The 26,459-nt window shown below is 52.9% G+C and overlaps 1 protein-coding gene across 7 annotated transcripts in view; it reads right to left on the reverse strand.

The window, feature by feature from the left end:
- NOS1 (nitric oxide synthase 1) overlaps positions 1–26,459 on the reverse strand; it is a gene marked incomplete at its 3' end in the record, with an annotated part of 153,740 nt that overhangs the window by 10,242 nt on the left and 117,039 nt on the right. For all 7 annotated transcript variants that reach the window (XM_081285810.1, XM_081285811.1, XM_081285815.1 and 4 more), the window contains 13 exons: positions 25,342–25,443; positions 23,006–23,200; positions 22,516–22,601; positions 20,496–20,640; positions 19,210–19,314; positions 18,601–18,659; positions 17,629–17,730; positions 15,778–15,894; positions 11,752–11,926; positions 7,654–7,792; positions 7,188–7,266; positions 1,812–2,005; positions 291–460 (listed from right to left, as the gene is read on the reverse strand). In XM_081285810.1, the coding sequence (XP_081141936.1) occupies positions 291–460; positions 1,812–2,005; positions 7,188–7,266; positions 7,654–7,792; positions 11,752–11,926; positions 15,778–15,894; positions 17,629–17,730; positions 18,601–18,659; positions 19,210–19,314; positions 20,496–20,640; positions 22,516–22,601; positions 23,006–23,200; positions 25,342–25,443 (1,668 nt within the window). The remainder of the gene's footprint in view (positions 1–290; positions 461–1,811; positions 2,006–7,187; positions 7,267–7,653; positions 7,793–11,751; positions 11,927–15,777; positions 15,895–17,628; positions 17,731–18,600; positions 18,660–19,209; positions 19,315–20,495; positions 20,641–22,515; positions 22,602–23,005; positions 23,201–25,341; positions 25,444–26,459) is intronic.

The raw sequence follows: 26,459 nt of genomic DNA on the forward strand, positions 1-26,459 counted from the left end.
CTCCAGATAACAAAGGCAGTTGGCAGAAGGTGACAATTTCCACGGTGGCCAGAGAACTTTGAACATCAAGGGGACTGCTCTTGTTCTGTCAGGCCTCAGGACAAGGGGAGGGGGTTAGGCCTAACCCAAAGTGGACAGGCCAATATGGCGGCCATATGCAAATGAGAAAATGGTAACCATGGCTCAAGACTGCCATCTGCTGGAAGACAGTTGGAATAACAGCTTTAGAGTTCCCTAATACTGGGAGGGGAAAAGTGCCCCCTGGAGGTGTGCGGAGCCCAGGGACCCACCTTGCTGAGGACCAGTAGACGCTGTTTCTCTTTCTCGCTGGTGGCCAGGGAGGCAAACTGCTGCAGCTGCAGGGGTGTAGGTGGCGTGGTGATGTCCAGGTAGTATTTGAAGGCCTGGAAGATAGTGCAGGGCGGGAGGCGGGACTCGTCCTTCCAGTTGCTGATGATGCCTGGGGGAGGCACAAGGAGTGAGGAGGCCCAGGAGGGCTGGGGTCCACATCAGGGGACCAGGCCTGCGGCTGGGGCAGAGGAGGGGGCCCAGTGGGTAACCTGTGGACTCTCCACCTTGCACACCTCCACAGGCCCAGGAGACCGTCTGGGTGCCTCACGTGCGCAATTAGGCAAATGAGGCCAAAAATTAAAAAATAAACATGAGCAGAGGAAAAGAATATTAAACAGGCGGAGCCTGAGATAGGCATCGATTCTGGCTGCACCTGTGCTCTTGTGGCATCAGTTCTCCCCCCCCTCCCCCCCGAGGGGAGCGGGGGACTCAAATGACATGCATGACTAACACGCACCCAGCACTTTCTACCTGGCAAGCGTTCTTCTCAGCCCTTTATGCTATTAATTCATTTAATCCTCATAACAACCCCACGGGGTGAGTGCTATTATTATCCCCTGCTGAGAAAAGTAGAAGCAAAGGGAGGTTCAGAGATTTGTCCTAGGCCACGCGGCTCTCAAGGGTGAAGTCAGGGAGTCTCACAAGTGTCAGAGTCTTGTTCCGAGTATCACCTTGCACGGTCAGCCCTCCAAATCCTCAGCCCCTGCATTCTGTGGATTCTACTGAGGATCGAAGATATTTGCTGGGAATTTTTTGGTCTGTACCGAACGTGGACAGACTCCCCCCTCCCCCCTTATCATCATCCCTAAACCAAATGGCACAATAACTATTCACAGAGCATTTGCATTGTATTAGATGTCACCAGCCATCTAGAGAGCATTTAAGGTATGCAGGAAGAGGTATGTAGGTACTGCGCCCAAACGACTCCACTTTACCTACTGGACTTGCGCATCCAAGTGCGTCTATGGATCTGGGTGTCTAAGGGTGGGGGTGGGTCCTGGATACTGAGGTATGATTCTTCTACCTCCAGGGACTCTTCAGCCCACCTGTGCTGTTGAGATGAATCACTGAGACCCTCTCTGCCTTTGGAAAACCCCCAACAGGTTGGAACATGATCTAAGGACGTCATGGTACTGACTGGCCATTAAGCCTCCCATAGGACCTTTGGATCCCGAGAGGAGTCTGACTTAGACGTTAGCTGTTCTTCACTCGGGGTATTGCAGCTATTTTGGAGGAACCCCTTTTCCCACTGATGAGCCACGGGCATCTGCCCCGACAGCCGGGCCAACATGGGGCAACCATGAGAAAGGGGGCGTCTGTCTCAGAAGCTGGAGGCGGAACATACCCTCCCTCCCCCCACCTGGATCAGTGAGTGGGAAGGGCAACGTGTGTCCTCCTGCCCCCCTGCCCACGCCCCCCCCATCTTCCCCAGGAAGGGGAAGGGTCCCTGGGAGCATTACCCAAAGCTGTGTTCCGTTCTTCCAGCAGCTCCACTTTCACCATCTGGTTGACAGGGGGTGCGTCCTCCAGCCGCTCGATGAGGGCATTCACGAGGTCCTCGTGGTTGCCAGGGAAGACGCCCAGGTGGTCCCCAGGCTGATACTGGAGCTCCTGATTCCCGTTGGTATGGAGACGCACAAAGATGGTTGAGCGGCTGTAGGGAGGGTCAAGGGCGAAAATAGGGTCAGGGCCACCAGCTTCTGCCCTCTTTCTTTGCTTCTCTCTGTCCTTCTTGGCCCCAATTCCACCTCCCCCGTCTTTCTTGGGGACCATGCCAACAAGGACCCATCATTGTACACCATAGCTCTTATCCAGCTCTCCCAAGAGCCCCTGGTTGCAAGTCCAATGAGTGCATTTTTGGACTCATCTGGATTAAGGAAGCAGTCCTGGCCATACCTCTGGCTGGTCCTGCCAGTTTGCTCTTTTTTAAAAATTTTTTCATATTAGAAATTGAACCCAGGGGCACTTAACCACTGAGCCACATCCCCAGCCCTTTTTTGGTATTTTATTTAGATACAGGGTCTTGCTGAGTTGCTTAGGGCCTCACTAAGTTGCTGAGGCTGGACTCGTGATCCTCCTGCCTCAGCCTTCTGAGCACTGGGATTACAGGCATAAGCCACTGCACCCGGTCCCAATCTACTTTGACAGTTCCTTTGCATTCCCCCCTGAACGCTGAATGCTAGAGCACCCCAGGCTTAATCCTCACATATATTTGCTCCCCTGTCTCCCTGCCTTTTTGTTGCTTTTCTCCATTTCCCATCCTCTGACCCAGAGAATCATTTACTTCCTCCTGAGGCCGGTGATCGGTCCCTTCTTTCTGATGGCAAGCCATCTTTCTGTTTTATCCGTTGCTGTATCCCTGTGCCTAGGACAGCATATGGCACATACAAGGTTCTCAAAAAGTTATCTGATGAATGACAGAACCTCAGACTTCCAGGGTGAGTCCATTGCTGGACAGACCCTGTGCTCAGCGCCAATCTCTCCTAGGAATTCCCAGCTCCATCCTCTTTTGCAACCAGGGTGTTCATATGGTCAGGGAAAAAAAAAAAAAAAAGACCTGGCCTTACACTTGGGTTCCTCTCACTCCTAAGTTCACCGAGATCATAAAATGGTGAGGTTGGAGAAGAACACCTGGAGGGAAGCACTTTTACGCCTGCCCCATCACGCCCTTTCACACTGATCTCTGCATTTGAAGTCCAGAAAGCCCGAACTTGAAGAATTCTCAGAACGTCATCTTTTGAAAAGTTTTAGTGCCGGTGACACTGCTCTTCACCTGATCCCTGCAAACGCTGGGACATCAGATCCCTCGTACTCGGAGCCGCGTTTGCTTTCCAAATCTGCTCCTCCTCCTCCGTGGCCAGTGGCTTTCGGTTGATAGGGATGCTGGACTCAATCTGAAACTCCCCACAGTCTCCCTGGTGTGAAAATCACACTCCAATAGACCAATGGCACTCGCTGCGTAGAGGCATTTTTTTTTGGCACAACCAAGAGCCCCCTTTGTGCTACAAATAGCCACCGTTATTAAAAACAGCTGAGCTGACACATTCTTTTGTGTGTGTTGATGCGGGGAATGTCCAGTGTTTTCTTGAAGCCTGGCACCCCTGTCCTTACTTAGTAAGATGGGGAGCTTGTGGTCATAATCGTGAATGGTACCGATAGGGCCTGGGGCTCCTCTCTCCTTTCCAAAGCAGGTCTCATCCTCTCTGGAGCAATGATCTTGTCAAATTATATGAATGCGCATGACTGATTCTCCCCTGAGCTCCGGGGGGAGCGTTCCTGAGGAGGCAAGACCTCATTACCTAGCCTCGGCAGGCAGGGAGTGAGCCGCAGCCAGCAGCCAGCAGGGGGCGCCGTAGGCTTCTCACTTGGGAGCCTCCTGGGCTCCCGCAGAGGAAGCCTTTTGAAAGGCTGGCAGATCAATACCTGCTTTCTCCCGCGACCATCACAATTTGCACATCACAATGCAGAGGACCTGAACTTGACCAGCTGGCTCACCCTCCCAGCCACTTTCCCCAGGTCCTCTTGAATGTAGCAGAGGGTAAGGGGTGGGAGGAAACGAAAGTAGCTGGCCCAGGCTCTGCCCAGCGTGGTGGGATTTTAAGCAAAGAGGCTTTGCAGGCTCCTCGATGAGATCACGGAAGTGAATGGCCACGTGGCCCAGGGTACTTGGAGGGGCTGGGTGATGGCGGTGGGTGGAGAGCAGGTAGGGTGGTCAGGGAGGCTTCTTTGTGATCTGACATTCGAACAGAAATTTGAAAATGAGAAGAAGTGGGTCCACAAAGATCCAGAGGGTTCTGGGAAAGGGGGATGGACGTGCAAAGGCCCTGAGGCAGAAAAAGGCAGGAGCTGTTCGAGGAAGGGAAAGACAGCCGGAGGGTTTGGAGAGTGTCAGGGCCCAGATCTTGCAGGCCTTGTCACAATCTGTCATGGCAAAGAGTCTAGCGGGTTCCCTATGCTCAGTGGCAAGGCTGTGAAAAGAAGGGGGTGACATGCTTCAATTCAGGTTTTTAAAGACTCGTTCAGGCTGCTGTTTGGAAAACAGATCTCTGAGAGAAAAGCCAAGAAACAGCCATGAGGTGGGCCGCTATTTCAGTCACTCAGATGGGAGATGGTCCCAGGTTTGCTCCAGGTGGCCGCCCTGGGGGTCTGAGATAGGACTGAATAAGGCCAAGTGCATCTGTGAGTGCAGGGTGAGGGGGGGGGGGGAGAGCCAAGGCAGCCCCTCGGGCTGTCCTTGTCCTCTGCGGAGGCAGGGAAGGCCAGAGAGCAGCAGCTTTGTCCACAGGGAGATGGGAATTCCAACAAGGACCCTCCAGCACAACGTCTGCTCTTCTCCCAAACCCGGGCCTCGGGCCCCTGTGCCCCGTGGCTCTCCTGTCCTCCCCTGGAGACCCAGGCTCTGCCACCGCCCGTTCCTCCCGACTTCTAGGACTCGCTCTGCTCACCCATCAGCGCTCCATTACCGTCTCCTCTGCGTTGTGAGCTAATTGGATTAGAACCTCTATTTCCAGGCAGGACCCATTGTGGTCACTTTTCCCTTTAGATTCGCAAGGATCGCCCTGGAAAAGCGGTTTACTTCCTCCTCGGCACTTTGTTTGCAATTAAGGGCCTCTAGAGGGGGTGATCTGTGAATCTGAGTCGCGGCCTCCAGGGCCAAAGAGCCCAGCCTCGGGCAGGAGAAAGATAGGAGCATCATGCTTTCCCCCTCGATTCCTCCTAACAAACCTCGGGAGCTGGAAACGGTATTGAGCCTGGAAACAGACCGCATCAGAGCTGCTTTTAAAGAGAGGAACACTTAGGTACAATTTGGTCCTCTTTGTGCTAATTCATGACAGATTTTAATACTATGTTCTAGTTCCTAGCCTTGTTTGGAATTTTCTCATCTGTCCCTTTTAGACCCTCCGCTTAGAGGAAGGGCAGAGGTTAATTTGGGGACTTTGGTTCCATTTTGGTATTAAAATATCTGCAGTTTTCCTTCGTTGTTTCTGTACTGTGGTTTAGTGGGGGGGGGGGGCACTGCTCAACTGGACTTTCAAGGTTGGGGCAGATTCTCTGCCCCTTGTCTTTCATTGCTGTGTAAGTCACGCCTTTCCCCGGGAGAGAAGTGGAAAGTGAGGTGCACACGCCACGTGGAGGATCTCTCGCTGTAGATCAGAGCTTGCTGAGCTCTGAACACTGTATTTAACTAATTATTCAGAGATTAATCTCCCAATCTACTTCTTTAATGTTTGAGGATCTAGGAGAGAGGAACAGGTTGGCTCTGACACGTGGATCTGGGGCTGTGACAGGTCGGTCACAGCCATCCAAGGTTTCAAAGACCCCACGGGAAGCAGGTGCGCTCACTGGCAGGTGAGGTGAAGCTGGGGAGGGTCAGCGTGACCTTGAAACAGTCGCGTCTACTTCCCATCATTTCCTCCTATTGAAAACGAGACCGTCCCTTTCTCCTGGGCTGGTATAAAGGATGTGAGGTCCTGTGCAGAGAGCTCAGGACCGTGCTCAGGACGTGGGAAGCACTAGATAAACATGAGCAATCTCTCCAGCCCTCGTTCCTGTGTTACAGAGAAGGAGACATGGGCTCCGAGCGCCTGGGCGACTTGTTCAAGGCCACACAGCTCGTGCAGGGGAGAGCTGGGGTCAGAACCCGGGGCTGTGCAGGCGGACCGCACGCTGTTTGTATGACGCGGTGCAAAGAATCAAGATTTCAAAAGCTCTTCCTGGGCTCTTAACTACAAAGTGAGATTCAACAGGGATCAACACAAAGACATTCATTAGTGCTAAAATAAAAATATTTATACGAGGGGAGGGGTGGACAGCCCTGGTTTGATCATTTCGAGAAGAGAGATGTCAAGGGGCAGGGAGGACGTTGGCTTAATGGGAGAGCGGGCTGTTAGGGACAGCGCCCGCATTCTCGGGTGACAGGAGCACATCCTGTTCAGATCAGCAGTGGCAATAATAGCTCCAGCGCACTCGGCAGCGAGCACACGACTTCCGCTGCACCGTGACCAGGTCTGCAAATGACATTTCCAACAGGACAGACCGTACCCTTTTACTACAGCCCAAAGCTTGGGGAAACCAGGTCTGAGGCAGGATGACTTTGCCACTGAGCCACATCCCCAGCCCTTTTTATTTTTTTCTGTTTTGAGACAGGGTCTCGCTAAGTTGTTGAGGCTGGCCTTGAACTTGCGATCCTTCTGCCTCAGCCTCCAGAGTGGAGGGGATTATAGGCAGATGCCACCATAGCCAGAAGGTTTCTCATTTGAAAGACATGAATTCGTCTTGGGTGTCGCTGAGAAGGCTCACTGGGTTTAACATAAACTGCTAAGAAGACAGACTTGGGTTGTATTAGGTAATCAGGTATTTCACTATATTATATAGATTGGATATTTGGCTATGTTAGGTGTTCAGATAATTTCTAACAAAACATGGAGTGCATTTTTTTGGGGGACTGGACAAACCCCCTTTCATCCCAGAGACATTTAGGCAGAGGCCAGCTAGCTATTTTTGCAGGGCTCTGCAGAAAAATGGTCCACCTGGAGGAAATGAGGGAACTAATCTTTCTGACGAAGATCCTGGGGTCCAGTGAGCCCTCAGCAATTCCACACGAGTGTGGCTCACTGTGAAGAATCGCTCAGAACTTTTCTCTTTCCCCTGTTCACAGGACCAGCACCGTCTCCTTTGTTCCTGCCTATAGGCACAGGAAACCCACATGTGACAGGCACCAAGGCGGAAGGTGCGGCTCGGTGGCATCTTGCAGTGGTCCTCCAAGGAGGGAGCAGATGCCCTCCCATGCGGTGAGTGGCCCCTGGGAGGCGAGGTGGACACGTCCACATTCCTACCTGGACTTGGGGCTCTGGAGGTTCTGTCGACTCAGGAGTCGCGCGGCGGAGACTCGCTTTTTGTGGACGTTGGAGAGCCCTGTGGAGAGCAGACACCGGTCTCCCTCAGAGGGGGTTAGGGGCACCTCTAAGGTGCTCCAGGTTTTCAGGGACCCTCTATTCCTGCTCCTACTGCGGTCAAGTGAAGAGACAAGACATGAGAATGGGCTGGGATCGGCTGGGACTGAAGCAGGATGGCTTGGGGACTTGTCATTCCAAGGAAGAGAGAAGTTCCCCAGTGCACTGGGTATCGGGCAGGCGAGGGGCGAGTCCACTCTTGAAGGCTTGCCCTTGGACGTCCAGCAAACTGACCCGTTGATGGCACTGAGGTGCCTTTCCAGGTGAGGTCCCCCACCTTCCCTCCCCCCCTGCCCTGTCGCTGTTGCAAAGGGCCTCCTGATGGGGGCGGGGCGGTGGTGCCCAGTACCCTGGGTAAGTTCTGGTGCTTCGGCCACATAGGTGAGGCGGAACTTGTTCCTCTTCCAGCTGCGGTCGTTGCTGATGAGGGAGTTGTTGGCCTTCTCGATGTTGACGTCGTCCCCCACGCAGAACACGTCACAGGCCGCCTGCGGCACACACAGGGGTTTGGGGGGCCTCTCTTGGCCAAGAGAGGCCCCTCCCCAATAGTCCCAAGTCATGGAATCTGTTTTTCCATCCACTCAACCTCCCTTTTTTCTTTCCCTCTTCCCTCCCTTTCTCTCTATCTCCCTCCATCCTTCACCCACCCATCCATCCATCCTTCCATCCACCTGCCCATCCATCTATCCATCCATCCATCTACCTACCCATCCACCATCCATCCTTCCATCCACCTGTCCATCCATCCATCCATCCATCCACCCACCCATCCATCCATCTATCCTTCTATCCACCTGTCCATCCATCCATCCATCCATCCATCCATCCATCCACCCACCCATCCATCCATCCACCCACACATCCATAATCCATCCATCCACCCACCCATTCATCCATTTATCTACCCATCCATCCACCCACCCATTCATCCATTTATCTACCCACCCATCCATCCTTCCATCCACCCACCCATCTATCCATCCATCCATCCATCTACCCACCCATCCATCCATCTACCCACCCATCCATCCATCCATCCTTCCATCTACCTGTCCATCCATCTATCCATCCATCCACCCACCCACCCATCCATCCATCCTTCTATCCACCTGTCCATCCACCCATCCACCCATCCATCCATCCATCTACCTGTCCATCCATCCATCCATCCATCTATCCATCCTTCCATCCACCTGTCCATCCATCTACCCATCCATCCATCCACCTGTCCATCCATCCATCCACCTATCCATCCTTCCATCCACCTGTCCATTCATCTACCCATCCATCCATCCACCTGTCCATCCATCCATCCACCCATCCATTCATTCATCCATCCATTCATCCATCCATCCATCCACCTGTCCATCCATCCATCCATTCACCCACCCACCCATTCATCCATCCATCCACCCACCCACCCACCTGTCCATCCATCCATCTATCCATCCACCCACCCATCCATCCATCCTTCCATCCATCCATCTACCCATCCACCCACCCACCCATCCATCCATACATCCATCCATCCTTCCATCCATCCATCCATCCACCATCTACTCACCCATCCATCCATCCATCCATCCATCCACCCATCCACCCACCCATCCATCCTTCCATCCATCCTTCTATCCACCCATCCACCTACCCACCCATCCATCCATCCATCCTTTCATCCATCCATCCATCCACCCATCCATCCATCCTTCCATCCACCTGCCCACCCATCTATCCACCCATCCATCCATCCATCTACCCACCCATCCATCCATCCTTCCATCCACCTGCCCACCCATCTATCCACCCATCCATCCATCCATCTACCCACCCATCCATCCATCCATCCTTCCATCCACCTGTCCATCCATCCATCCATCTATCCATCCATCCACTCATCCATCCATCTACTCATCCATCCATCTATCCTTCTATCCACCTGTCCATCCATCCATCCATCCATCCACCCACCCATCCATCCATCCACCCACACATCCATCCATCCATCCATCCACCCACCCACCCATCCATCCATCTATCCACCCACCCATCCATCCTTCCATCCATCCATCCATCCTTCCATCCATCCTGGGTGGAAAATGTATGATTTAAAGCCACATCCATCCATCAACCCATCTATCCATCCACCTGTCCATTCATCTACCCACCCATCCGTCCATCATCCCTCCCTCCATCCATCCATCCATCCATCCATCCCCCACTGATCTATCCATCCATCCATGCATCCATCCGTCCGTCTATCCATCATCCATCAATCTATCCACCTACCCATCCACCTATCCACCCATCCAACCCATCCAACCCATGTTTTTTAAGTGCCTGCAAGGTGCTGGACACCTTACATTTTCCATGGATTTAGGACCTAGCCTCTACTTAAGCTATAACTCTGGTGACATTGATCTCTAAAACCAGCACGTGTGGAGGCTGAGCTTTAAAGAAGAAAGTAAATGCCATCGAATTTCCCACTCATCTTCCTCAAAAGACTTCTTAAGTTACTTAAAATCAGAGTGTATGGAGGGCCTGTACACCTCAGGTGTATTCTTCTTTCCTGTTTACAGTCCTGGGAATTGAACCCAGGACCTGGTGCATGTAGGTACATGCTCTGCCCTTGGTCTCCGTTTCCAGCCCACATTTTCGCTTTGCTTTGTTTTGGCTAAGCCATCTGTTCCTCAACGTTAAGGATCCTAAGAATTACTGTTCAAAATTATTATTTTTATTTTTGATATAGGGTCTCCCTGTGTTGTCTGGGCTGGTCTAGATCTCCCAAGCCCACATGATGCGCCCACTTCAGCCTCCTGCGTAGCTGGCACTAGAGATGCATGCCACCACAGAATTCTTTTTTTTAATAATAAAATTCAAGGAGGTGTAGCTCAGTGGTAGAGCACTTACCTAGCATGTACAAGGTCTGGGTTCCATCCCCAGCATTGCCAAAAAGAAAATTAAAGTTTTCAAGGATAGCTTTTCATATTGTCTGACCTTGTTGATTTGAAAGCCATTCAAAACAGCCATCAATAGACAAATGGATAAATAAAATGTTTCATATCCACACAATAGAATATTAGTCAGCCATGAAAAAGGGACAGAGTCTTGATTTCTGCTGTAATATGAACCTTGAAAACATGATGGTAAGTGGGAAAAGCCACTCACAAAAGGCCTCCTATTAATGCGATTCCATTCATATGAAATGAACACAACAGGGAAATTAAGATGCAGATATGAGATTCGTGGTGCTAGAGTGGAGGGTGGGAGGGGAGAACAGGTGGTTGGTAGCTGAAGGGCAAAGTGGCTTTAAACAGGTCTTGCTTCCTTCCACAGGGAGGAAATGGTCGGTCTAAGGGAGTCTGGACAAAGATCCCGTGGTACAATGAACATTTAGCAATTCCACAGTCTGAAATCCAGGGCCGTACCATTGCTAGGCGCAGTAATACCTGTAATCCCCAGCTACTCAGAAGGCTGGGGAAGGAAGACCACGAGATCAAGGCCAGCCTGGGCAACTTAGCAAGACCCTGTGTCCAGATAAAGTAAAAAGGGCTGGGGGCGGCTCAGTGGCAGAGCACCCCTGGGTTCCACCCCTGGTACTCATAACTTGGTGTGAAAAAAGCCAAGCTCTCTCAGCTCTTGGTCTGGGTGGAAGATCAGGGATGGGCTTGTGGACACGGCCTCCCTCCCAGAAGTCCTTACAGCCCCGGGCCTCAGTTTCCCCTTTTGTTCTCTGAAGAAGTGCCGGTTAAGTGAAAGGAGTTGCCTCGTTCTCCTTCTCCTGGGCTGTGGATAGGATATACTTCAGGGCAGTGCAGGAGGAGGGAAAGGCACCAGGGGCCACATTCAATGTCCCCTGCTCCCAGGATGGCCAGTTAGTCCTGCCCCACGCTGAGATACCCGGCTCTGCTGCATTTCTTCTCCTGTGACCTCGTGTGTGGGGCAGTGCCGTCCGGCAGGAGGTCCTACCATGGTGGAGACGCTCTGCACTTCAGAGGGTGACCCTGGCCCTGGGGCTGCTTAGCACATACGAGTGGACAGCGTAACTGCGGCAGGAAACCTTTAGTTCTATTTTAATTTTCACTCAATGTTATGCATGCACAGACTCTGGAATTTTGTTTATTTATTTTTTTTTGCAGTGCTGGGATAGAAGCACAGGGCCTCGTGCATCCTAGGCAAGCCCTCGACCTCTGGCTACACCTCCAGCCCCTACCGTTTCTGTTTGTGGACCCGCTCCCTGCCCATAATGTACAATGTTGGCTCCTGGGTGGAAAATGTGTGATTTAAAGCCACTTGGATTCACTGGAGAAGTCCTAGGGCTCCTTTTCCTTCTCCTGGGGTGGGTGCTGTCTCTGGAGTGGGTGCTGTTTCTGGGGTGGGTGCTGTCTTTGAGTGGGTGGGTGGGTGGGGGGGGGAGAACTCCTCCCTGGGTCTCTGAGGTGGGGATTACCTTGAAGACCTTCTTGGCCCACGTCCTGAAAGCCTCCTCCTGTCCACAGAGCTCGTCCCCCTCTCTCATCTTCAGGATCCTCTCCCCTCCCAACTCTTCCAGGAGGGTGTCCACGGCGTGTCCGAAGGCGCAGAAGTGGGGGTAGGCCCGGGAGCCAAGGCCGAACACCGAGAACCTGGCAAGGAGACAACAGAAGCTCCATGGTAGGGACTGGGGGGGTGACGTGGGGGATGTCGGGCTGAACCGTGTACCCTCGAAATTCACGTTGGAGCCCTAAACTCCAGAGTGGCTGCATTTGGAGGTAGGGCCTGGGGGAGACAGTGAGAGCCAGGGAGGTCAGAAGGGTGGCCCTAATCCCACGGGACCAGCGCTTGTGTGTGCCCTTTCCCTGTCTGTCTCTGTCTCTCTCTCTCTTTCTGCAACATGATAAAGAAGGCGGCCATCTGCAGGCCAGGAGGAGAGGCCACGCCACAAGTCAACACGGCTGGCACTCTGATCTTGGACTTCGAGCTTTTGGAACAATGAGAAGATCCATCTCTGTTGTTTCGGCACAGGCCGCTGTATTTGGTGAAGGTGGACAAACCTCACCGGCATCTCAGGTGGGACTGTGTTTAGCTGATGGACTTGAAGCCACCCGGAGCCATCTGGAGAAGGTCTCATTGAAGCCCTTGAGGTGTCTCCTGTCTTCTGTTTGGTCTCCGCTAGCTGTCACCCACCTCAGGAGAAAGTTCCAGATGGTTCTCAGGAGTGACTGCGAGGGACAGCAGTGACCTGGGACCGTTGTCCCTTTCTAAGCTGGACTCATGGGGAACAAGAGTCTACCTTAGTGGAAGGCTTGAATTCTACAAGAGGCACCGTTAGACAGACAATGAAGACTCCAACACCATGGTCCTCAGGGACCCAGAGGTACTAAGGTGACCAGACGGACCTGTCATTAGTACATGGAACATTGGTGTGTAATCAGCATTTTCCGAAAGGAGAGGAAAGAGTTGTAACCAGGCTGGCTGCACCCCGTGGCATGTTTGTGAAATTTATGTGCCTCACACATTGATTTCTCTTCCTCTTTGTAGAGATACAGGTGTTGGGGTTGGAGCCAGCGGGGGCCGCGCTGATGCGCTTCTCCTCCATGTTGAGGTGGGCACAGAGAGCGGAGGGTGGTGTCCCACACGGCCCTTCTTACGGACACTCTGAGCCACATTTCTGGGGGTGGGTCCTGTGGTTCTGGACCTCTCAGGAAGTGGAGCTGTAGGTCCACAGAGGGCACAAGAACCCCGCACCCTGCTGTCGACGGTCACCTCACAGGTCAAGAAGTGGTGCTATTAAACCTGCGGCACGGGGTCTTGCCCTGTCCTTGAATCTCCTTTTGAGAACCCCCGGGACCAGATAGTGACAGATGGAGACAGGGGAGGAGAAGGGAAGGGGAGGGAAGTTGGGAAGGGAGGGACCCCCCATCATTGGAAGATGAACTTGAGATCTGTTCAGGCATCTCCCAGATGGGGGTAACGCTCCTCTCAAACCCACCTTTATGTTGTCCCTTGTCCCCTTCCTCATCTGACAGGTGGGAGATGTGGTGACCAGATGAGGACTGGTGTGTGTGGGGGGGTGTCAGGAAACGGCACCCTTGCCCCAAGCCTTCGCCTTCGCCTCGGCCCAGTGCAGATGTGGAAACTGCCCGCGCTGAGCACGGCTTGGGGTTACTTGTATCTGTTACTTGTACTTGTGATAGCGGCCATATCGGACTCCTGTTCCTGTTCTTTGACTCCCTTTTCACTTTTACGCTCCAGCTGATCAAACCCCATGCTAAGGACCGAATGTTGACGTCTTTTCAAAATTCATATTGAAATCTAATCTCCAAGGCGATGGGATAAGGAGGTGGGGCCTTTGGAGATGATTAGGTCATCAGGGCAGAGTCCTAGAGGTAAGACTAGTGTCCTTTTAAGGGGCTGAAGAGAACAGAGTTCTTCCCTTCTACCAAGTGAGGACGTAGGGAGAAGGCAACAGCTACTAACCCAAGAGTGAGCCCTCAGCAGATGCTGAATTTGCCAGGGCTTTGATCTTGGACTTCCTGACCTCCAGAACCGTAAGCAATAAATTTCTGTTGTTTATAAGCCACCCAGTTGTGGTATTTTGTTACAGCATCTTGTATTCACTAAGACATTCAACTCTGTGTTTGCCAACAAATGGTTCAGAGTTGATTCCTTAATTCACTTCTTAATGGACGTAGAGACCTACTCTGCTTACTGGTAGACTCACAGTCCTACCACAGTTTTCACTTAGGATTTAAAAACTTTCATTTTAAGTCTCCAACAGCAGTTGACTAACTTCTTACATTTGGGGTCAGATAGCAAATATTTTGAGGACTACAAAATAGAAGCTATTCTTTGGGCATTTATGTAACAAGAGGAAAAAAACCTTCAGTACATTTTTTTAATTGATGAAATTTAAAAAATATAATAGTTGAAAACAAAATTTTCAGGGCTACTAATGAGAAGAATAGGATTTTTTTTTTTTGGTTGGGGGAGTGGATAACATTTTGTTTAAGTGGATCTCAAAGATATTCTCTATCATTAATTCCAATTGCTCATCTATAAAAAACCATTTTTAGCCGAAGGGTTGAACAAAAACATGCCGTGGCCAAGCTGGGCTTGGCCTGTGGGCATTTGTCTGCCAACTTGAGGCTGTGATAGATTTAATAAGAATAAAGTAGGTCTGACTGTCAAACTCTAGAACTGAAGTTTCAATGTTCAGCTAAAAAATAAATGTACTAATGTCAAAACCCACAAAATGTGCCACACTAACAGGGGACTCAAAAGTAAACTCTAGGCCTTGGCTGATAATGATTCTAACCAATGTACCATGTTGTCACAGGAGGCTGATGTTGGGAGACGACATGTGTTTAGGGTAGGGGAGTTGGGGGCCTTTGGGATACGATTAAAAAAAATTTTTTTTTTTTGGCGGGGTACCAGGGATTGAACTCAGGGCACTTGACCACTGAGCCATATCCCCAGCCCTATTTTGTATTTAGAGACAGGGTCTCATTGAGTTGTTTAGGGCCTCGCTGTAGCTGAGGCTGGCTTTGAACTTGAGATCCTCCTGCCTCAGCCTCCCGAGCTGCTGGGATTACAGGCATGTACCACTGTGCCTGGCTTCAATTTTTTTTTTTTGTACTTTCTGTACAATTTTTTAGAAGCCAACCTAAAATTGCCTTTGAAACTCAAGCCTATTTAAAAATGTACTGATGGACACAATCCTTCAATATCTAGGAATTGTCTACTGGGCATAGCTCTGAGCAGTTGTGAAGACATGTCAGTTACGGAGGGCTGAAGAGGCTCGTGGGTAGGCCTGAACGTTCTCCATCAGTTTTGTTTGACCAATATCCATGAGACCGGAGGTTTGACATCACAGTTTCATGTCCTTGCAAATGCACATTCAACTGAACACAGAGTTGTTGAACAAAAACGTCTGTCCACGGACCACCTAAAATTATCTCCTGGTAGGTGAGTCTGCTTTGGCTGGGGTTAGGCTGGTCTTTTAAAAATTGGACTGTGTGCTAGAGTCATCGAGAGAGTGTAAGGAAAAAAGTCCAGGTGTGGGCCCACATTTTGTACCCCTGGAAGCGGGGCTTGGGTATGGTGTGGGTATGTTGTGAGTATTCTCAGGTGGATTTTGGGTGTATTCAGGGTTAGGAGTCACTGCCAGGGTTGCTCCCGAGACTTCTATCCAGTATGAAATGTGTTCACTGGGAAGGGAAGCTCAGTGACCAATAGGAAATAATACACTTCAGCCCATGGGGTAGACTGTGGGTGCTGGGGCTCTGAGAGAGGGCGAACGGTCAGAGAGGCCACAGGAAGGGTCAGCCAGCGAGATGGAATCGAGGGTCCCAGACAGCCAGGGGGAAGCTGGTTTTATAAGGGAATAAAGGCACAGGGAAGGGGAGACCTCCCCTTGCAACCAAGAACCCATCTTGCACCAAGGTCCAGCTCCCCAAGAGCCTCCATCTCCCCTGACCCCAGGACCCTTGCTCACCTCACATTGGCCAGGGGTCCAGCACTCTCAAAGTTGTCTCTGAAGTCTGGCCCATCGCCCGATGATTTGCGCGAGTCAGAGTAGGAGGAGACGCTGTTGAACCGGACCTTGTAGCTCCTGCCAAGGTGAACAAGAGTCTGTGAGGTTCACCTGGACCCCCTCCCGAGGCCCACACCCCCTGTGGATCTTGAAGTCACTTGTCCTGGTTCTCTGTTGGGTTTGTCAAGTCAATGCATAACACTCCTGGGGTCTCTTCAAGAATGGGTCAACTTTCGCCCCCCACCATGATAATTATCCTCCTGTACGTGACCCTCCCTGGAATTGCAAAGGTTTGTGGCCATTCTCGATTTATGAAACTCGAGCCCCATACCATGAACATGGCTAAAGCAATAAGGCATCAGGAGCAGAATGGACCCTCCCCTCACCGTAGGCCATGCTCCCTTGCTCTCTGAATTTTAACACACACGGGAATCATTCCGGGGTCTCGTTAAAATGCGTACTCTGGTTCAAGAGGTCTGGGGCGGGGTCTGAAAATTGGCATTTCTAACAAGTCCCCAAGAAGTGCCAATTTGCTAGTCCCCAGGTCTCGCTTTAACAGCCAGGAACTGGCTTTCCAATATGGCGGCCAATATGGCGCTTTCCAATATGGCGGCCATCATCTAAGTGTGGCTATTTACACTTGAATCAATTAGAATGAGATGCAGTTGAAAATTTCTGTCCTCACATGCACTAGCTACACCTCAAGAATCCAACAGCCATGTGCGGACAGTGACTGGGAATGTGGTCTAGTGGGAGAGTGCCCCTGGGTTCAATCCGTGGTACCAAAAAAAAGTTCTGCAGAACCGGGCTGGTCTATTCTGGTCAATTCTTTCCTTTCATAGAGTCATAGATCTTAGACATTTTTCCTGGGTCGCAGGTCACATTTCAGGCAAACATAAGAAATGTTTAGCACTGAGACCCTGCATGAAAAGACATTGCTGCTTTATATATATAATTAAATTATTTTCCAGGGGAAGGAAGATGTCCTGGGACCCAAACCTCAGCCCAAGATGCTCAGGAATCTTGAGACTTTGAAACAACGAAACCCAAAACACCCCCATCCGTTCTCCTCTCCTAGGGGTACGTGTTGCTTGCACACAAGGTAAAAACAAACCGAAACCCAAACCCAAACCCGAACCCCAATACTTGACAAAGAAACAAACAAAAACAAGTCCAAGCCCCCAAACTCCAGGCGAGAACCCAATGCACAAATCTGAATGCAAAAGGGGGAAAAAATTAAAAAAAGACATAAAAAGAAATCTGTGCGATCTGGCAGCAGCGTTTCTAAACTGGACGCTCTTCAAAGTGTCCGCTCCAGCATCAGGAAAGTTCTAAATATACGAAAGTGTATTTTCTGCCCCCAAAATAGCCTCACATTGAGTCACTTCTCCAAATAAGTCATGCAGCATCTCAGGGGGTGTGTGTGGTTAGCGGGGGAGGCAGGCTGACAGTTGTGGGGTAAGAATAGCAGCACGTGGATCCGTATGAGGCTGGAGGTTCCTCCAAATGCTGTCCCCATTGTTATTTTCCCGGGAACCCTGGCAACAGCCCCCCCAGGTGGGCGGGGCAGGATCATGGCTCCCCATTTGGCAACCGAGGGAGACGGAGACCCACGGGAGTCAAGTGGTTTGCCCAGGTGGTTGAATGGACGAATGGCACAGCCTGGGTTACAATCCAGGTCACTTGGAGACCCCGGGGGGCCGTGGCCAGGGATGCTGGGGTGTAGGACATGCATACGTACGGGTGCACGCGCACACACACATGCACACACACGCTTGCACACGCATGCATGCGTACACATACACGCTCTACCTGTGCCGGCTGTCACGGGCGGCAGCCAGACCGTGGACTTCAGTGTCACCAGGGGGGAGGGAAGGCCCTTTACGGGGAAAGAAACGCAAGGGTTCCGGGTACCTAGAGGGGAGAATGGATGGAGCCCTATCTCTCCCTGAAGGAGGGGCGAGGGGTGACCTGCAGGGAGGCCACCCAGGACCAAGGTGCTGAAGCCAGTTATGGACGAGGGTAGGTCACCAGGGGCTCTGGGATGGGATTGGCCACATGTGTTTTGCAGGGAGAAAACCAAGAGTGATTTTCTGCACAACACCATCTCTAAATGCCAGTCAGCTATGACATGCGATGCTCATCTTAAGACACAGGGATCTGCTCCACACCAGGCGCCCTCACGGAGGGTACTGGGGCTTTTCCGAGGAAGTCTAGATAACAGACCATCCACCTTGTGGAACGCCTTCAGAACCCAGTCCCACGCGAGGTGCAATTCCTTCGTGAATGTCTGCACACCAGGGGCGTCTCTGCCTTGTGAGGTGATCTTGTCCAGCTTTTGAACTTAACCTCTGCACTGGCTGTGGGTCCACTGTGAGCATCATATCGAAAGCCCAAGAGGCAGCTTTCACTGATTTTGAATGGGGGTCTCCAAAGGTGTGGGGGGGCGAGAATCAGAACGATGTATACACCGTGCACTTAGCTTTTCGTAGGACTCTTTCGTCCATTTTTGGACTTGATTCTTACTCATCAGAATGTTAAGGTAGCTATCATCACCTCTATTTGACATAAAGAGAAACTGAGTCACAGAGCTTAGAAGGGACTTGGTCGGGCACTGAGATGCCAGCCCCAGTGAATTCCAGACACCTGCCAGCTAAATTCAGTCTCCAGTGGACTTTGGGTCACAATCACCGTCCACAACTCAAATGTGAATCCCAGGGGCCCAAACAGAATTTCCAGGGATCCCAGGGGTTGTCATTGACATTGGAGGGACTGGTCACTTACTTCCTCTCCTCCTGCATGGAGTTGGGGTGCCTCATTTCCATCAAAGCACAGCCGAATTTCTGGAGGTCAGAACAGAGGAGGAAAATGTGAAGGATGTCTGTATGAGTTAGCTGCAAGGGGGATGGGCACAGGGCCTGGGGTCCTGGCCAGTCACCCAGGAGCCCGATGCCTGGCAGCCAGATATCAGGGATGGCCAGGGCTCAGGTGGGCAGCCAAGGTGAGCAGCACGTATAATGGAAGGTCAGCTGTTTAAGGGACGGCAGGCATGGACACTCTACCCCCACAACACATCGCTCCTGGGTGGCCTTCTCTTTATAAAAATGTTGTCCCTGGGTCTTTAGCAGGGGACACCAGGCTCATGACTAGAACTCCCATTCCAAACAAGGCGCTCACTCAGGTGACATTTTCACTAGGGCTATTTGAACAGTGGACACCCACAGCCTGAGAACTGGGGATGGTCCAGTGTCTACAGGACTTGGATCCGACCGACGTCACTGGCTCTGGGGGGACTCTAGTTCTGAATGGCAGGTGTAGAGGGAGGGTCCCAGCGAGGCCCTCCTGCTTCCTGCTGAGGGCACCCCATCCTAGAACAGGGGGAGCCCATCTCACCTCCCCATTCTCCGGGGGGTCTCCGTTGCCGAAGGTGCTGGTGACCACGAGGACCAGCGTTTCGTGTTCCAGGTGCACGATGTCATATTCTTCCATGGACATCACCTGGCAGGACACAGGCATGGGGGAGGGGAGAGGAAGGAGGAGGGAGGTGGTGGGGGGGAGGGGAGAGGGAATCCAAAGGGACGGGAAGAGGAGGAGAGAGAGGGAGAAGGCGAGTCATTTTGAGTCATCCCCTTTGGAAAGAGGAGCAGATGTTCTGGGCTGTCAGTTCATCAATGGGCTCAAGTGGGTGGGACCAGAAGCCTGTTAGCAGCATGAGGACCTTCCTGTGGTCACTGGGGTGAAGGATGCAGGATCTGGGCCATGGTCCCAGGGCTGGCTGCCAGGAGAGACGGACCTTGAATGAAGTCAGTCCTTGGGCTTCTTACCGCCAACCGATCCTGGATTCTTCCTGTCCCCATTCAGGCTGGGAATGGCCTGGCTGGACCTAAGTGGCCCACTCCACCCCCTCTCTAAACCTGCCCTCTGCAGCATGAAGCCCCCCGAATCAGATGAATCTGAGACTGTCACCCTGAGTCTCAGCATCACCTGCACAACATTTGTCCAAGTAGGGTCTCAGGAAGTCCAATCTGCTGGGGTGCCCCATGAAAAGAAATGACCCAGGGTCATTTATATTTGGGAGCCGGGCACAGTGGTGTAGGCCTGTCATCCCAGCGGCTCAGGAGGCTGAGGTAGGAGGATCCAGAGCTCAAAGCCAGCCTCGGCCACAGAGAGGCCCTCAGCAACTCAGGGAGACTCTGTGTCTAAATAAAATACAAACTAGGGCTGGGGATGTGGCTCGGTGGTGGAGTGCCCCTGAGTTCAATCCCTGGTATCTCCCCAAAAATTATATCTGGGAAACATGTATAACCCACCCTTTCCTCCTTAGGAGATTATAATGCACATTTGTTTATGCACTAAAGGCTCTGAGAAGTCCTGTAGCCGTGAGGCCCCCGGAGCTGTCTTGAGCACAGAACTTCCTAAAACTGACTCCAGGATGGTTTCTCAAAACCCACTAACATTTTTCTTCAGAGACAGGGATTTCATTTGGTGGTTCCTGGACTCCTACTTGGTTCGTGGGGAGAGGACTATGACAGTCCCCTGAAATTGGCAGCAGTGTGTGCTGATGCGCATCTTCATCTTTCGTCCTTGGGCCAGAGTTCCTCTCTGTCCACTTCCCTCTCTCCCCTTCCCAACCGTATTCACCGTGAGGGGCTTGGGGACTGGCACTGCCCGCTGCCCACCTTGGCGTCAAAGGCGTGTTTGAAGATCTCACACAAGGTCTTGGCGTAGGCTTGCGATTTGCCGGTCTCTGTGGCGTAGAGGATGGTGGCTTTGACCCTCTTGGCCATGGCCTGTCCCATCAGCTTGGCTGAGAACTTGACGGCTCTGGGAGTCGGGGATGGGGAGGAGAGTTGGGAAACAGATACCAGGTTGGGATTTTTCGGGCGAGAACCATGATCCATGAAATCAGAGAATCGAGTCTCTTGATCTTTGATGCTTCAAGAGTCAGAGCCCCCGAGTGGACGCACCCCACTGAGCTACTTTATCCCCCAACCCCAGGGTAGTCAGGCAGGGGTTAAAGTGGCCGGTGGGTTTTGCTAGTGAACCTCGGGGTACCGTGCGCTGCCTTGAAGGACAGTCCTTCGCCTGTCCACCCCCTCATTCATTCACATTCACTCACGGGGCTTATTTTGTGGGTGCGTGTGTATTTGAGAGAGAGGGGGGGAAAAAGAACCCCAAACCACTATTGATCCACCAGGCATGGAGTCGGAAGGTTCTAGGGGTTTAGGGACCCAAAGAGGAAGGGCCAGGCCGGGTTTATTCAGCAATGACATGCAGGGCTTTGCAGGGCACCTGGCATCTCCCATGCACAAAAGAAATGTCTATGAAAAATGACGAGTTTAGAAAGATGCTGAAGTCACCTGAGCCCACAGAGAACCTCAAACCCGGTTCCTTCCCTCCCCTCTGCTGGCAGGGGCTGGGGGAGGCGAGTTCCTGGGCTCCACTCCCAAGCCATTCTTCTCAGGAGTCTTAGTGTCGACAAATTGCTAATTACCTCCCACCTGGGGATTATTGGTGGTAAATTTTTCAGGATTAGGGGAGCCACCCACGCGGGGGAGGGGGGGGAAGACGGAGCTGAGGGCGGGGAGGTGGGGAACCCAAAGGGATTCAAGGTGCGTGGAGGGTTCCCTGGGAGGGATGGAGCATGACAGCGCATCTATAATTAACTCCCTTGGTTTTTACTGCAAACTTCATGGTGCAATTAACGTTTTAGATTCCTGTCTCCCTTCTCTTCCCGGAGGAGACGGTGGAGCTGAGCTAGAGCCAAAGGTGGCCCTTGATGAGAATATTCCAGAGCCTCCTGTTGGGGGAAGGGTGCTGCCTTGGGCTCCTCCTTGGCTGGCGGGTGGGATGGATGGGGAGGGAGAGATATCCTGGGCACCAATCATGGGGACAGGAACCATGGGACCCAGCATGGGTCCGTGGCAGAGGTGGCCCCTGCTGCAGAACTAGACTGGCACACACGGATGATTCTGGACCCCAGCTAGCTCAGTCCACCCCGATGGCTGCCCAACACAGTGGGTCAGTGGAGTTCCCTTTGGGCAGAAGCCTGGGGTCCCCATTCTATCAGCTCAGTCGGCCTCCCTACCCAGCTGGCCCCCAGGTGGCCGAGCATCCTTCAGGAAGAGAGGACCCCACAGTGGTCATCCTGGTCCACAGTCCCCTCTCTTCCCTTCTTTGCTCCATTAACCCTTGTTTATCTCATTCACCCATTCAGGGACATCCTCCCTGACCTCCCAAGGGACATGTAGGTGACATCTATTTTACGGCCTGGGAGCCACTTCTTGGTGCCCTTGCCACGGACCCAGTGTTGACTATTGTTCATGTTTGTTCTTTGACAGGTGATGGCTGGGGCCGTCCTGAGATCAGGGGCCCTACTCGACCCGGCGGAGCCTAGCCCAGCACCTGGCGTGGAGAATACACCTGGTGCTCATTTGTTGGCTCAAGGGACGAACAAATGAGTAAATGAATGAGAAAATAAGTGAGTGAGGGCCTGGGGCAGGCTCCCCCCAGCTCCCCTGGGTTCTGACTTCCCTCGAAAATGGCCCCGAGGGGAACATTGACCCCACAGAAATGGGTGGACGTTACCCACCCAGGTGTGGCGACCTCTGGCGAGGGGTTCACCCACCCGCTGCTGTGTCCCCCTTTTCTGGGCCCTCTGAGTGGGCGCACCCCGGGTCCCCATGGCAGGACACTCACTCGGCCAGCTTCTTGAAGCCGATGGCGCGCCGCTTTGTGGGGGTCCCGTTGGTGCCTTTCCACACATGGGTGTTCCAAGGATCAGGCTGAGAATTGGAGAGAGGGCTTTGGTCACTGCCATGAGGGACAGCAGCTTCTCGTGGAGATGCCCAGGACTCCTTGGGGCTCGAGGCTGCCCGACCCCCAGCTCTCGAGAGCAGGGATCCCACCTGTGGTCACTATAGCTGTCCTTGCCTCCCTGTAGTGTCCTGCCAGCCCCTCCCATCAGCCCTGGGTCCCCTCATACTTTCTTCTTGTGACCTCTGAGCACTCATTTGTCTGTTAGTCTTTCAGCAAGATTGTGTTGCCCAGTGTGGGAGCCAGGAGCCACACGTAGCCACTGGGCATTTGCACATCCAAAGAGCTGGCCCAGAGTAAGATGTGTTCCCCACACAACATACACAGCAGGTATGGGGGGACCTGGCACGGAAAGGGGCAGAAGGGGCAGGACCTGGTACTCAAAGGAGGGTGTGAGCCTGTAGTTGAGCATCTCCTGGTGAAAGACGGGCGTGATGCTGCCAGACATGGGGGGCACAATCCACACCCAGTCAGCCGGGCAACCCCCCCGACAGCGATACTCATTCTCCATGTGCTTAATGAAGGACTCGGTGGCAGAGTGGTGATCAACGATGGTCACTTTGTCGCTCTGTGAGAAGAGAAGGGACCAGGAGTCAGAGGAGTTGGGGAAGCCAAGCCCAGCAAGGCACGCCTGTAATCCCAGAGACTCAGGAGGCTGAGGGAGGAGGATGGCAAGTTGGAGGCCAGCCTCAGCAACTGAGTGAGGCTGTAAAGCATTTAGCAAGAGCCTGCCTCAAAATAAATAAACAAAGTAAAATAAAAAGGGCTGGGGAGAGGGCTCAGTGGTAACGCATCATTGGATTCAATCTCCAGAACAACCCCCCCCCCTAAAAAAAATAAATAAAAATTTAAAGAAAAGAAAGCAAACAAGATGGTGGTCCTGGAGATGATTCTAAGCAGTGTGAGGGGAGCCGGTGACTCTCTGCATTTCTCTCACTGGTAATCACACCCAGGAAAAAGTCCCTGTTGGTGCCGATGTCTTTCATGCTTTTTAAGAAGGGGGAGGAACCTCTGGCAGTGACTAGACTCCAACAATTTTCTTTTCCTGTTCATTGGTTTAATATTCTGTTCCCTCCTACTTATGGTCACCGATCCCAGTTCTCCCGTGAGTGTGGGGACGTAAAACCCTCTTAACATACAAAGTCTGACGTCCTAAAACATGAATCGTCACCCAGGTAAACCCCTCCCAGGTGGGGAATGGACGTCCAGGTGACGCTCCTCTCTCCGACCACCATATCTGTCCCCTCTGCACTTTTCCGATTGGTCAGCTCAGTCCGTCCGTGCTGTCTCCAGCCTGCCTGTCGTTGGCCCAGGTCCCCAGGGATCCGAGCCAGGCCATCATCTCACCGTGACTTCTCTGTTCTCAGTGCCGTTGGTCCCTGGGCCCCCTCTCTGTCCCTGACGTGTGACTTCAGTTTCCACCCATCTATCCAGGCTTGGTGGGAAGTCCCCGAGGGCAGACCTGGCCTCGATTCTAGAGACTGTCCTCTGGTCTCTGGTCCTGCTTTGCAAAAACCAGAGAACCCCAGATCCAGCTCGCTGCCCTGGGTCATCACGGGTCAGTTACAAGATGTGATTTTGTGTTCGTGACCAAGTGTCCCCTTTGTGGTCTCCATACGTCGTGGTTCAGACAGGGAGTGTCCAGTCCTCCTACCCCAGTATGGAGGCAGGTGGAGGTATCTCCCCTGGGCGGCCAAGAGAAGAGCACCTCACGCCAACCTGGAAGGACACATGGGGTCCGGAGGACTGACCCCCTGGGGGCTGTCACCACATGGCTTCCTGGGAACACCTGTCCTGTCCCCTGGAGCTCCAAGGTCAGCCGCCCTTCCTTGGTTACCTCGCCCCCACCCCAGCAAAGGCGGGCCACAGAGTGGACCCCACGGACGTGTCAGACCCCAAGGAGGGACCTGTCCTCTTAACCACGTAACACGGTGGGGACCATTCACCTGCCACCGGCTTATTACATGCAGAGCGTGGAGCGCTTACTCCGTCCACACCAGCCTCCCTGGGCCCACGTGCGCAGGGCCACCAGGTACCCCTGAAGAACCCCGAGACAGCAGGCGCCCCTCTCTGGGGCCCATCCACTCTGGGAGCCCCGTGACCTTGGCTCTCACCCTGGGCCAATTCTTCAGACTGGGGACAAAGAACCCAAGGGCTTAACTCCGTTCACACCCTTTCCGGGGGCCCACAAGGCTCTGATAGTGAGGCTACCACTTGTTATGTGGTGATTGGAGTCCCTAGGACAGGACAGGAACAGAGGACACCTGTTGTCAAAAATTTTTAAGGGGGGGCACTGGGGATGGAATCCAGGGGTGCTGAAGCACTGAGCCACAACGCCAGCCCTTTGTAAAAAATATTTCATTTAGAGACAGGGCCTTGCTGAGTTGCTGAGGCTGGCCTTGAACTCGGATCCTCCTGCCTCAGCCTCCTGAGCCGCGGGGATGACAGGAGTCAGTCATCTTGCCCAGCTCCTCATGGTGATTCCGAAGCATCATGAGCAGCAGGTGGTGACCTCCCTCCCCATCTAGTATTCTTTTCCTCACAGGGTCCCAACCCAGGACCCACAAGCAGGGGAGGTAGGCGGACAGGAAGGAGGTCATGCTGGTGGACAGAACCCGCCCAGGTGGGTTTTGGTAGCCAGGTTTCTCGACCCTCAGCACCAAGGTTCCGGAAGGTTCTCGCGCCCGTGAGGTGGGAGCCGGGTGCTACCTGGAAGCTGTAGAGGACGGCGATGTTGATCTCCACCAGCGCCTGGTCCTTCCACAGGGATGATGTCTTCCTCATGTCCAGGTTCATCTTCTTGGCTACTTCCTGAAGGGGGACAAAACCCACTCACAGGCTGGGGCCCCTCGGTGCTTCAGAACGAAGGAGGGCAGGTGCCACCACCGTGGGTCCCCTCACCGTGGGTCCCTGGACTAACCAGCTCATGCTCAGGTCACTCATGGACTCACTCCTGAAAAAGTAGTTGTGGCTTTTTTTTTTTAATTGAGAATCTACTGGACATGAAGGAGACCTTGAGTCATGGAGCTGACATGCCCATAGTGTGGGGAGAGGGCTCATTTTATGATCAGTGTTAATTCCTAGGAAGGAAATAAGAGAAAGGAAATGGGAGGAGGAGATGATGAGAAGAAGCAAGACGTCCGCAGACCAGGGGAGGGGACTTGTGAGTGAGAAGAGCAAGAGCAAAGGCCCTGGGGTGGGAATCGGGCTTGGGTCACCTGAGAAGCAGAAGGAGGACCCGTGTGCCTTCAGGGTGGTGAGCCACGGGGGGTGGGGGCTGTGGGAGAGAGAAGCAGGACTGGATGCAGGGGGACCCTGGAGGGCGAGCCAGGAAGCCAGGATTTTATTTCAAATCCAAGGGTGGTCTTCCGATGGATTAGGAGTGACTGTTTCCCCAGAGGAGAAGCTCCCCCCGTTCTGGTCCACTCTGCAGCGGTCACTACTTAGACTCGAGACGGTGGGCTGTGAGTTCAGAGGGACACCTGCTGGGCTCTGACAGATGAGGAAACTGAGGCCAGAACCCTGTCTGCACTTGTCCACAGTCCACGGAGCCAGGTGGCCCTGGAGGGAGAGCTCGGGGGAAGCCCGATACCCGAGACCTGGGAGCTGCCTCCTCATCAGCTGGCACCTGTGTCAAGTTACTTGGGAAAGAGAATTGGTGACAGTCGGAGACACAGGCTCTGGAGCGGCAGGGCAGAGCCGGCAGCGGGCTCGTTAATTAAGGCTGAGCTGCTCACCTCCCGTCACGCCCAGGTCTCATTACAGGGCTGCAAGGCAGCGATCTCTAAGGACTGGGGAAGTCATTCCCACCCAGCTGTCACCGTCTG

Source organism: Spermophilus citellus, assembly GCF_964194105.1.
Source record: "Spermophilus citellus genome assembly, chromosome: 3".
In the NCBI taxonomy this organism is placed as follows: Eukaryota; Metazoa; Chordata; class Mammalia; order Rodentia; family Sciuridae; genus Spermophilus; species Spermophilus citellus.